The sequence below is a fragment of the Gymnoscopelus braueri genome (genome assembly GCF_963280865.1).
Source record: "Gymnoscopelus braueri genome assembly, chromosome: 14".
NCBI classification, from domain to species: Eukaryota; Metazoa; Chordata; class Actinopteri; order Myctophiformes; family Myctophidae; genus Gymnoscopelus; species Gymnoscopelus braueri.
In genome coordinates, this window is record NC_137619.1 from 22,182,627 (window position 1) to 22,195,247 (window position 12,621).

General features: G+C 41.9%; 1 protein-coding gene across 1 annotated transcript in view; it reads right to left on the minus strand.

The window, feature by feature from the left end:
• LOC308100888 (calcineurin subunit B type 1) overlaps positions 1–12,621 on the minus strand; it is a 43,279-nt gene that overhangs the window by 16,962 nt on the left and 13,696 nt on the right. The window contains exon 2 of the mRNA XM_080450056.1: positions 7,821–7,860. Coding sequence (XP_080306182.1) covers positions 7,821–7,860 — 40 coding nt within the window. The remainder of the gene's footprint in view (positions 1–7,820; positions 7,861–12,621) is intronic.

Here is a 12,621-nt window from a genome sequence, read left to right on the forward strand (position 1 = left end):
TTTAGCCAACCTGGGCCTGTTTTTCGCTTTTCATAAAACCTGGCATTTCCAAAACGTCATTAAGTAATTTGCCATCATCAGCCCTCAACAGCTTTCGCAGCACATTAGTGGGGACATGTGACTGAATTAACTCTGCTAACCTGCACCAAAGATGGAGGACTCGGGGAGAGAGAAATGCAGTTGGCAGGTTAGTGATAATTACAGCCTAGGTCCTAATGCATGAGTACACACACACACACACACACTTGAGCAACATGTGAGAAGGTGGGTAAATAAGAGAAGGTTGGTTGCATGGCCCAATATCCTATGAAACTGACATGTGACACCGCCACCGAGCCAGTCGCCATTTTCACTGAGCCAATTAAGGGGTTATTCTAGCAGATTGGCAACAACAACTAAAACATATCAGATTATAGTATAGTAGATGTATTGAAGTAAATGTATATAAGATAATAGGGCTAGCCCCACCTACTTAAACATTTGGATATTCGTTTTTTTTGGGTAGGCATTCAAATTTCAATTTGCGTTTGGATTATCTGCACAGATGTTCACCAGCAGGTGGCAGTAAGCATCAAATGACCACCAGAATCAGTCTTTCCAAATTTTACCTGAATATGCACGAAAAGTCATCAACCCTTAAACATGTAGTGTTGTTGTTGGTAGAATTAAACACAGAGGCACCCGGGAGGAAGTGGATTAAGAAAGGGGAGAGCCAAACTGCGTTCCTGTTTCTACACAAAAAAGGAGGTGGTGCCCCCAGAGGTGAAAACAAAGGGGGGGAAATTAATATCTTTTTCCGTTTTTGTTTTTACCAGGAAGTGCATTACATAGTTGGGCAACAGACACATAACTCTGCATGTAAGCGTGTGAGAGAAGCTGTCCTCTGTGTATCTCGAGAACCGACCGACCGATTCCACTTCAAACTTGGCGTGTGTATCGCCCGAGGGAGTGCAATGCCCGGTGTTAACTCGGTTGGATAGGCGGATGTACTGAACCGCTAATCAGACCAATAAGCCCATATATAGGCATAAATGGTTATCCAGAACTGCCCATGGAACCGATATAAACAAGTACAAGGACCAAACTTTCCACTCCAAGCAACAAATTGACCACTGACGCAGAATACTGGCTATGGTTTCAAAACCTGACATCAAATTTATTATACAAAGAAGGTTGGTAAAAATCCCTACCCTGTAGTTTAAGCACACTGGTTTTAAGTAATATGAGTGTATTCACTGATGTAATTTGGCTACTACTTCGAGTTTTGTGTCAATTCAGTGCATATTATATTCCTATTATGAAACAATAATATTCCTATTGTTTAAATGTTTATTTTTTAGAACAAATATTTGGAGCTCCCTTCGGAAACCCCAATGGATATATGAAGCCTGAAGATATGACAAATACTGCACGCTTGAATGTCACATTATGAGCAGATACAGTACAATGGCTATCCACAGAATGATATTACATTAGAAAATACTTAAATCTCCATTGATAGAACATTTGGAACCAAAACATTGCTATATTTTTGGGCGGTGAAACCGCCCCTATAAGTGAGATTTGGAAAAATGTACATTTTCCTGCGCTGAGATCTGGGCCCAGGAAATTAGTAGAATTATCCTGCGCTGTGATTGGCCAATCACAGTCTATTCAGGACTGTGATTGGCCAGTGTCACATGACACATGTGCATAGCCCTATATAAGCAACCATAACTCGAAAAAAACCAAAACTTTGTTTTTTTCGAGTTATGGTTTCGTCCATCATAAAGAGTGTTTCAATAAATGTATTTATCTTTTGTACATGATTGGTTGACTCCATTCAGTATTGTGATTAGCTAGGAATACACCGCCCACTTCACACAGGGTGTGATTTTTTAACTGTTGAATGAATATTGGCCTGCATGATGAATGAATATTCATCAACAGGTCAAAAATATAGCAATTTCAGTCTCCAAAGATCACATGGTAGGCAAAGATCTTCAAATGTTGACAAATGTTATTTTATTTTTCCCAATACAGTATATGTATGTATTTCTTTCCCAAACAAGGTTCCCAAAACCTAGAGGTGTGCATAGATGAGCTGCGGTTAGAGCACCCTCTGGTGGACAAATTGACAAAGTGATATACAGACTGAGCGCAGACAGACAGTATTCCTTACAATAGTTTCACATTCACTCCCTCAATCAACCAATAAGAGATTTTAGCAGGAAATAAATCATTTGTAAAATAAACTTTTACTGCAGGAACAATACAGTCGTCCTGGCTCTGGAAATCAGGTCAGAAAAGGCACACGTCGCACACATGTAACTAGAGCACACCTTCTCTTGCACACTCACTCTCGCTTCGTCTCTCTCTCTCTCTCCTGTCACCTCTCATTTAGGCCACTGCTAGGGGAGAGCCACACTGCAGAGAGTGTGTCGTACTGTGGCGAGAGAAGGCTGAGCAGTGCTCGGCTCTGGGCCTAATGTGTGCATTAGGCAGATTGCTGCGGCCGCGTGGTCCTAGCACCAGCAGCGTTCCGCTAATGCACTGTACACCTACAGTACTCCCGCCTGCATGCGTGCACCGAAGCGAGTGAAGGCTGTGCGGAAGCATGCTGTCGGCGGATATTTTTAGCCGTGGCATCATGAGAACTCCCACCAGCCCCACCCCAAAGAAGGCTCTGGCTCCTGCCCTCAGGGAAACCCCTAGCAACAAGGAACTCCGGCCTTCAGCTGAGCGTTTATTTTTAGGTGGCTGCAGGCAGGGGGTGGGGTGTGGTAGGGTGGGGTGGGTGGTGTTAGTAGCAGGCGATGGTTACAGACGGCTGTTGCTCTTCTGCTATGTGTGTACTTGTATGGGTGTGGGGTAAAGAAAGCAATACGAGTTTTGTGTGTGAGACTGTGTGTGTGACTTTGTGTGTGTGTGTGTGTGTGTGTGTGTGTGTGTGTGTGTGTGTGTGTGTGTGTGTGGTGTGTGTGTGTGTGTGGTGTGTTCTGTCTGTGCAATGCATACTGTATGTGTGGTTGCATGGACTAGGCATGTGCCTGAGCGCATGACTATGTGTGTCTAATTACGCTCCCTCTCGCAAGTAGGCCATTCAATTTTTGCCTGACCTAAGCTTGGCTCAGGGAGCAGCAGCGAAGCGCTGCACTGATAACAGGAGATGTCTAAAACAAGAAAACGGACAGAGAGAGAGAGAGTGGCGTCGTGGCACTTTAAATGTCTTTATGTGTTTATTCTATTCACTTTATGAATGAATGAAGGTAGAGGTTCATTCTTGCTACAGTTGATTCTGGCTGAATGCTGCAGATCATGTCTGCATTATTAACAGCTGAGGGCACAGTTTGATGAGAAAGCATTGCTTGCCACTTTAACCCACTGGAGGCACCCACATCAGATCTGTCATCAGATACAGAAAACAAACTAAAGCATTAACCTTAACCCTTTAATTCATTAAAAACAGTCTAAACTTCCTGTCTCACAAAGTGTGATTTAACCTAATTTGCAAATCTGGAACTCCTAATAATTAATTACACACATTTATAATTATCGTCAACCTACAGTAGGTCTATGGACAGGTGAGGTTCATGCATGTCTTAGTTCTATGCACAGGTAACCAGTATATAAGTTAATGTCTTGTCTAGTTGTCTTGGTTCTATGCACAGGTGAGCCAGTGTATAGTTTCATATCTTGTCTATGCACAGGTGAACCATCGTCTTGTCTTGGGGCCATGCAGAGGAAATAAAAGGAGACATGGGAAAAGACGAAGAAAGAGACGGAGAGCAAGAATGAAGACAGAGACACGGAACAGGAGACAAAATATGAAGCTAGAGACAAAGGGCCGGCCAGTCAAAGGGACAGAGTAACTAAGTGGAGGAGACAGGCTGAACAGATCCCAGACAGTCCCTCCAGGGTTCAGCTCCTGGTCAAACACCTGTTTCTCCATTGTCTCTAACCACAGCCAACTACTGTTGGATCCGGGGAGTTACAAAATACAAATGTTTTACCCAGGCAAAGAAGGTGGAGCGTAGGAAACAGATTGGTGGACAATAATAGGCTCTATGGACATAATGCAAATACAGCAGATCTGAAGCTCACATTACAAGCTTGTTCACAAGCCTTAACTGATTGATGTCACATATTGCACTGAGGGGTTATTAGCCGAATTGTCTTTATGCATTTTCAGATATTTTGATCTACAGCTAGTCCCAGAGGCCTACACAGAAAATCTGCAGTGTTCATTTATTCATTTGTAACAAACTAGAGGTCCGGGCCGCGTAGCCTCAGCCTGCAATATAGGCTATATACTATATACTATTAAGCGAGACACACAAACACAGTCACTGCGCAGGGGACGGAGGGCGGGCAGTACTTTTCCAAACAGAGAGGAGGGGAGTTTGCAATAAAGGTAGTAGCCTTAATTACCGTTTTGCAAAGGAAAAAGTAACAACACACACACACTCAGCACAGACACACACCTGGTGGAATGGAGAGGGGCACACCCATGCACACACACACACAATGCGTTTGCAAAGAAATTAGAAAAGCAGAGTAACACACACACGTTGGTACTGTCTGGTGTAATAGAGAGGGGCGCACGCAGACACACACACATGACAATGTCTTTGCAAAGAAATTAGAAAGGCTGAGTAACAAACGCACACACGACGTACACACAACGTTGAAAGAACAAAATAGTAGCATGTAACAATACACACTCAGGTAAATTGCAGCAGTTAAATTATTATGTTTTTCTGCTGAAGCTGCGCTTAAGCTCGTCATTGTGTGTGCAAAAGGGCAGTGATGTCTGTTTCAGGTGGAGGGATGTGTTTTTGGAGCAGTAAAAGTTAACTGAATGTGATTGAAAGTGAAAATGATGTCGTCCTGTCCATGTGTTGTTGTAGTCTACCAGACAGAGTTAAACAGGCGATAACTAAAGACACAAATGTATCTGCGCTAGATAGATTTGTCACGCACGCGTGTACTTTACAGGGATCGTTGCCGAAGTGTAAATAATTTGCACTGAGAAGATAATACAAACTGCGTTATACTCCTGACCTGTGTGAGGCAGCAAAGTGCCAGTGAAACTACATGAAGAAGAAGGATAGAGTGGTTCGATACCGAGGCAAAATATGGCCCAAAGAACTAATACAAATGTATACTGAACAATTAAAAGTAGACGATCCAAAGGCTACAGGCATGATCGATTTTTAGGCTAAATGTGTAGGAAATTGGACAGGTGGTCCGCTAGAACATAGCTACAACATAGCAGAAACAAAGAATAACACAAAGAATACGACTGAAGCGATAACACCGGAAGTGGAACCACAAGGCAATTGTATTAATAGAGATGAGTACAAATGTAGCTTAATTTGGTCACATTTGTTACATTAACACTGCAGGTACTCAATACAGATAGGGGACAGTACACCCTATCTGTCCTCTATTTGTCCATGACTCTGATTTATGCGACTGGTTTCGGACAGCCATTTGAGACAATTCAGTAAAACCCACATTGTATTTTAACGGCAACACGTGTTCCACTATGACAGGATTGTCAGGGTGATCTGGTCGTTAGACCAACTGTCAACACAACGGTCCTAGCCACTCATTGTTAAGCCAGCCTATGTTTGTGTTGAAAAGCGGCAACTAATTCTAAAATGACAACGAGGGTATATTCTGAGCACTGACATTGTCCTTTGGATAGCCTACACTTAGGGACGTTCCTCTGCCTCAGTGCTTGTTAGGTATAACCAGCAAGACATCTTCAGCCTGGCCCGTTCAACCAATGAAAGTTGATGCATACCAAAAGAAAATTAGAAAGGAGCATATTGCAGGAATGTCACACACATGGTGATTGTAACGATCACGGCATAAAGAAAGATAGGCTTGCACTCTCCAAAGGCTGTAAACAGTGTTGGGAGTGAGGCGCTTGGGTGGGCGCAGTGGTAAAGTGTGTGCCCACCACCGTGGTGCATACGGCTTTGTTGAGCGTCTATAGGGCATAGCAGTGGCGGCCATTTTCTGGTTCCACTTCAAAATACTCAATGCATTTTTCCCATTGACATTTCCAAAAATATTTATATCAATTATCTTAAGCCTAGAATCAAGCCATCCAGGGTCCTGGTGAATCATGACCATAAAACTTTTTTTCTGTGATTTTTTAAAATGTTATTTAATTATATTATATACTATATTTATAAAATACCCTTTGTTTTGCCGTTTTCAAAAAAGTTTTTTCACAGAATCAAACGTTTTATGGTCATGATTCACCAGGACCCTGGATGGCTTGATTCTAGGCTTAAAATAATTGATATAAATATTTTTGGAAATGTCAATGGGAAAAATGCATTGAGTATTTTGAAGTGGAACCAGAAAATGGCCGCCACTACTATGCCCTATACAGACACAATTGGCCCATGTTCGGAGGTGGGAAGCCGGGCATGGAGGGTGATATTTGTCACTGCAGGTACTCCTACGGGGCTGGGGAGGCACCGACCTATCAGCAGGGAGAGTTGGACGGGGAGGAGTAGGACGAAGCATAGACATATAAAGGTAGACGCCTCCTCTGGCTCTGAAGCGTCGGCATCTCGGACGCACTTCCGCTTCCTCTATGCTTCCGGGGGGAAGCTGGAAACTTCCGTGTGCGTCACAGAAGGGGGCGTTCGGTAGGCCAATCAGAGGCAGGTGGGGTGGGTCTTTTCTTAAGAGGCAGCCGCGCAGCAACTAGTCAGTTAGACGCGCTGTGATTGGCCAGTAGTTAACGTGATGTGATTGGTCAGTAGTCAAACAGCCCCCGGAAGAGCCTTGTATTGAGAGACCAGTCGTTACAATGAACTGCAGAGGCCAATGAGGTATCTAGGTTTCTATATCTATGGGACGAAGGCTGTATGTCCTCCTTGTGGGGGCTCCTCACTGACAAGTGTGTCAGTAGGATACAACAGCAGTGATAACACACAAATGTGTGTGTGGGGAGGAATGAATTGGCATAATGAATACATTGGGGAGAAAAAGGAGGTATAAAGCACCAAAGAAAACCGTGCTGGAATGTCGCCGACTTGCTGCCCATACACAGTCCACTAAATGTACTCTTATGGGTCCATTTTTATACTTTCAGGGTTAACTTATCTGTGTCACTTTTTCATTTGAGCTAAAAAGCATTATTTTACACTTTGGCTATTCAAAAATAGCAGATATACAAGCTCATAGCGCGGCACCGAGTGCCGCGCTACGAGCTTGTAGATCTGCTATTTTTGAAAAATCGTGAAAATGTGTGCAAATCTTTGAATATATATATTATTTTAAAGCAAACATTAAATCAAATCTTTGCTTCTGGGCGTCCCTGGAACTAAATATTTTGAGATGGGGGTCCTCGGCCAAATTCATATCATCTTGGGGGGTCCTTGACATGAAAAAGATTGAAAACCACTGAAACATACGTTTTTCAGAAAACCGTTAGGATTTAGAAGACATTTTGCAGAATCGGAGCCTCAGGCCTCAATGGGTTAAACCTGTGTACTTAACTGTACACAACTGTTGTCTTTTATTGTCATCACAATTAGACATGGTTGGCCTCCATAACTGTATTGTCAGTTTATCATCATACTGACTGAACAGCCAACACAGAGGAAAGTGACTCATACAGTACAGCCAAGTTCTGTATCCTCTCCAATATTATCTCTCTGAGATACTGTATGGAGGCCAGGCGGGGTCATAGGTGTGACCTCACACGCAGCTCTTAGACTACACAGCTTCAGAGAAGCCCTCGTCGGCTAAATGACGACCAGGCCAAGAACAATGACAGCAGACAAAGAAGGGAGGATACTTTTACTTACAATGTGAGCACATTTCCAGGGGGTAACTTGATTCATTTCCCTGCAAAACAGAAGAGAGAAAGACAGAAAGAGTCAGTTGCAGTTTTAACCCAAAACATATTCATTTAAACACGGACACAGTAGCCATCAAAATGTACACATCTTAACCGTCAACTTTCAACTGGCCGTCCCCATTTTGGGCATGCCATTAATAAGGACATTCTCAATGACTAATTGACATGCCTATAATCACTCATTACAGGCACAAATGGGGAAAGATTGTCAAAAGATAAAAATGTTAAACTAGCGCAAATAGCCTAAATCTAGAAGCTCACAATGTGTCATATCACATCAATTGTAGAGCGCCTATTTAAGTGGTTCAGTTGTTTGTCAGAGAATGAGAATCTGGGAAATAAGAGTCTAAAAGCCCTGCTAATGGCCCGTAGGGGTCATACGGCCTCTTACACCCTACTTTGATCTTGTGTGCAAGTGGAAATGTTGGTGTAAATTTGGGCTAGAGGAAAGGCCAAGGGGTCACCAAAATCTGTAGGGTTCATCCTCTATGTATAAAGGTGCACTGCAAATTCCATCGTGCTTCCATTCTGCCAGGAGCTTTCAAGACATCTTGTTTGGGACTAAAGGTCCTTACACACCGGGGCGATTTTTTCGTGCGAATAATACGCTTTTTTAAAAAACCTTATAAAGTCAATGCAAGCGTACATGGCGCGAAAAAGCGGAAAAGCGAAGCGAAAAAGCGTCTTTTAATTATTCGGAACGAGTCCGAATTTTGCGTATATTCGCACATTCGCCGGTGTGTAAGGACCTTAAGTGTTGGCTGCACAGACATTGCCATCCTTGGAAAAGCCCAACCTGAAAACTAGAAATGAAACTATAAGCTAATGTTCCTCAACTGGTTTGTCATAATAATGCTAAAGCATTGTGGACAAAGTACTACTTTAGACGGGTGATGAATGCATTAACCAACTTTAACCCGGTTGTGACTTGGACATGGTAAAATCTAAGCCTAAAACCAGCAAGCAACCACATGAAAGCTCATTTTAGATGAACCATTTGATCGCTCTGATAAGCTGAAATAAATAAAAACAGGGCCATCCCGTCTTTTTTTCCGTCTTCACTGCTCCATCTTTTCTGCCTTTCTTTTGAATCTGCTTTTCCCTTAATTCCTTCTTCCTTTCATTCTCTTTCATTATTCTTTACTTTCCTTGCATTCCTTCTAAAAAAAAATCCATGTGTTGTCTAACTTGTCTTACAATATTCATTCATTCAAGTTGTATTTATTCTAGAGATTACACTGAGTAATTAAACTCATTCACAGTATCATTGAGTAAATACAATACATCAAACGACATCAGTGTGTTGGTGATAAAACCAATAACAATTTAAGGACAACAAAGAAACTGCCAACTACTCCAGTACGCGAATATAAAGCAGAGGCTTCACAAACATAAAGCACATGCAATGCAACACACACACGCACGCACGCACTGAAGTAGCAGGTGTACTTTCTCTCCAAGTCTCCAAGGGGACACCGAGTCCAATTCCTGCAGTGCTGGCCTTTCCATGTGCTCCGCTACAAGGTGAGAGTGTTGGTCATCAGCCAACAGTGATTATTAACAAAAAATAATAACTAGGGATGGACCATGTCCAGTACTTGTACTAATTTTGGTTCTATATACTTACAAGCAATACATGCTTTTTTGAAAATTAAAAAAATTTAATAAATGAAAAAAGTAATTGAAAAAACACGTATTGGAAGGACTTATATCAGTCACCAGAACCAGGGACGTGTGTTTTCAATGAGTCCATCATGGTTAAAATGTAGTTTGAAGTTACAATGGGTTTATAAAGGAAAAGGAATCCCCTTGTGTGGTACCACCTTACAAGTATTCACAATGTAGCTACACAAAATCCAAAGCATCACAAGGCTGCTGTAATCAACCTATAATTGATACTGCATACAGTTACTGTAGATTGTTTTAGGATTCCTTGAAATATGGGGTGGCTCTGCTGGCTCATACCCTATTGTCCCTAGGATTCCTTGAAATATGGGGTGGCTCTGCTGGCTCATACCCTGTTGTCCCCTAAGTTTTCTTTTACTAAGGAAAAACAAATTTTTTGATACATTTTCATTGCCACCCGGCCCCCTAAAATCTTTATGCGCTCCTAAATTGTTCCAATTTTGGAGCACATACACTCCTTGGGGAAAAAAATAAATGCATCTTCTGGATGCGATCTCTGTTCCTCATGGCATAAGAAATTGCCAGACAACGAGCACTGAAGTCACGGTGTAACTACCAACCAAGGAAATCCTCTGTTAATTTAACTGAGTGTGTACAAATATAACCAAATGGACAAGCCCAAAACGCAGAGATACACAGTAAAATCCTCAAAGTCAATTTAAATCCTGAGTGTACTAGTGAATAAAGAGGGGGAAAAGGGATTGACTAGAGCCATTCCGATACCATCACAACACATTTGTTCCATAACCTGGAGGGATGGTGGGTCTGAGCTCTGAGGTTATAAATTCATATAAAGAATACAGTTGAACTTTACCGATTTTACACATATTTGACACTGCTCTGTGTAGTAGTTTGCTAGATTAGCTGCGGATAGACAGAAGCACATACAGATAAGATGGTGAAAACATGTTCAGCCATAAGAAGATAATACCGTTCCTCTATCAACGTTGTCCTGTCAGAACATCTAAGGACCCACTCAAATATCAATATATTACCAGGGAACAAAATGAGCACCCGCCAACCACCAATGACATGTACATTTCCTCTGTGGTTGGTAAATGACGGAGACTAACCAGCCACTCTGGCCAACTGTCTGACTTTTCCCACTTCATGCAAGAAATAACTTCTGTTGTCTGTTGATGATTCTGCTTAAAGTGTGTGTATGTGTGCGTGTGTGCGCGCGCGTGTGTGTGTGTTTGTGTCCATTCGTAGCCTGAGATACAAGCATCACTGAGACCAATCAAACGGGTAAGTCTCACTGGGAGGGTATCAAGTTCGCCCGTATGCAAATCAGGTCAAAGAATTTCATTTAATTAGAAATAAATTAAAGGAGTTGTGGTACCGTCAGCACACGTAATCACAAGAGGGTGTCAAGTAGAGTGTAAAAAAGAAATAGATCTACAAGCTAACAATGCAATCATGAAATGTGTTGATAGCTTATAGATCAGTGTAACTATGGTGCACTTATCATTACATGCATGGTACAACATTTTAGCCAAAATATAATTGTGTATGGAAACTCAAGCATTTAAACAGTTATGTATACTAAAATAATAATAATGGTAATTAAAAGAAAATCATATATGGGGTCTTCAATTTTCACTTCAGAGCATCTGACAGTTGTTCGTTAGTTAAGATGTGTGTAAACTGAATTGTAGATCGAGTCATCAAATTATACAATTGTTACTCTGAGGCTGCTATATATTTGCCAGGGTAGATCAAGCCATGCCCTGGACACCTCAACAGGGTTTTTCCAGCCCTCATGGGTTTGCAGGTCTGCCTTCAGTCCACTCACAATTATGCAAATACCACTTATGTTATGATATTGAAATCAAAAGTAATATATAGTAATATTAATACATGGCAATATACTAAAAAGCTATTTGTCATTTTTGGCTGGTACAAAATAAATGCTGTTCCCTGTATTACCAAATTAGATCTGGTATAATTTTATAATTCATACTATAAGTCTACCAACCACATGCCTATAAGTAGGTGTTAATTACCATGTACCATTTTTCGGTGTTATCTAGGATTTTGTAAGAGTAGGTACTTTCATTTAGATTGTTTAGTTTGTGCTGTTGGTTAGCTCCACTGTTTGGGATGACAGTCATGCACTAGGCTGTTGCCATGTTGGTGTCACTGGTAATTTCAGGAAGCTAAAATTGAGGCATGTGGACGACACTGACGGCCGCCTGTGAATGCTTTTGTCAAATTAGCAACAAACCTCACACCAACATCTCTTGTTATCCATCTGGTCCTGACTGAGATATGGCTGGCTTGTTATGTAATTTTGAACTTTTTACCCCAAAATGTAATGATCTCTTTGGGGCAGCCTACTGATCATTCCCTGATCAATTTCATGACAGTCCGATCATGATTTTGGGGCTTTTCTGCCCTTATTTGGATAGTCCAGTGAATACTGACAGGAAACGGGGAGAAAGAGACGGGGAGTGACACACAGCAAAGGCCATCGGGCTCAGGTATCGAACCCACGACTTGCCATCAGGCTGCTTCAGAGCCTATATGTGGTATGCGCCATCAGCGCCCAATGACCTGTAACTTTTCAACCAAAGGGTTCATCCTCTCATCAAGGCAGCCTACATATCATTCCCATAATGTTTGGCAAGAACAATCTGCACCTTCCTACAACCTAGTTTCATATTTTACATGGCTTACATATTTTAAGTACATGGCTTGAAATGCTTCTGTAACCATCAGATTCTCCACTGCAAGTTCATGCTCAAACATCCGTCCACGAGTTGTGACCTTGACGTGAGATTTGATCACAGGCTGCTACGTATATGCTACGTATGTCAAATTGACGACAGATTCTGTTGTGCGTTTGTTTCATAAATAAGGGCCACTGTCACGAAATGAAGCATAACTAGAAAAAGTGCGCACGAGTCTCCGCCAGGTCAGGTAGGTTATTATGGCCTCCTGGTGGCGCTCTAATAGGCCAATGTGAAAAGGGTGCCATTTCTTCTTAGGCCTTGCACGACAATCGGACACTGCATTCATGATTTGAGGCATTTTGTTCCAAAAATGTGGTTTGCTAAATT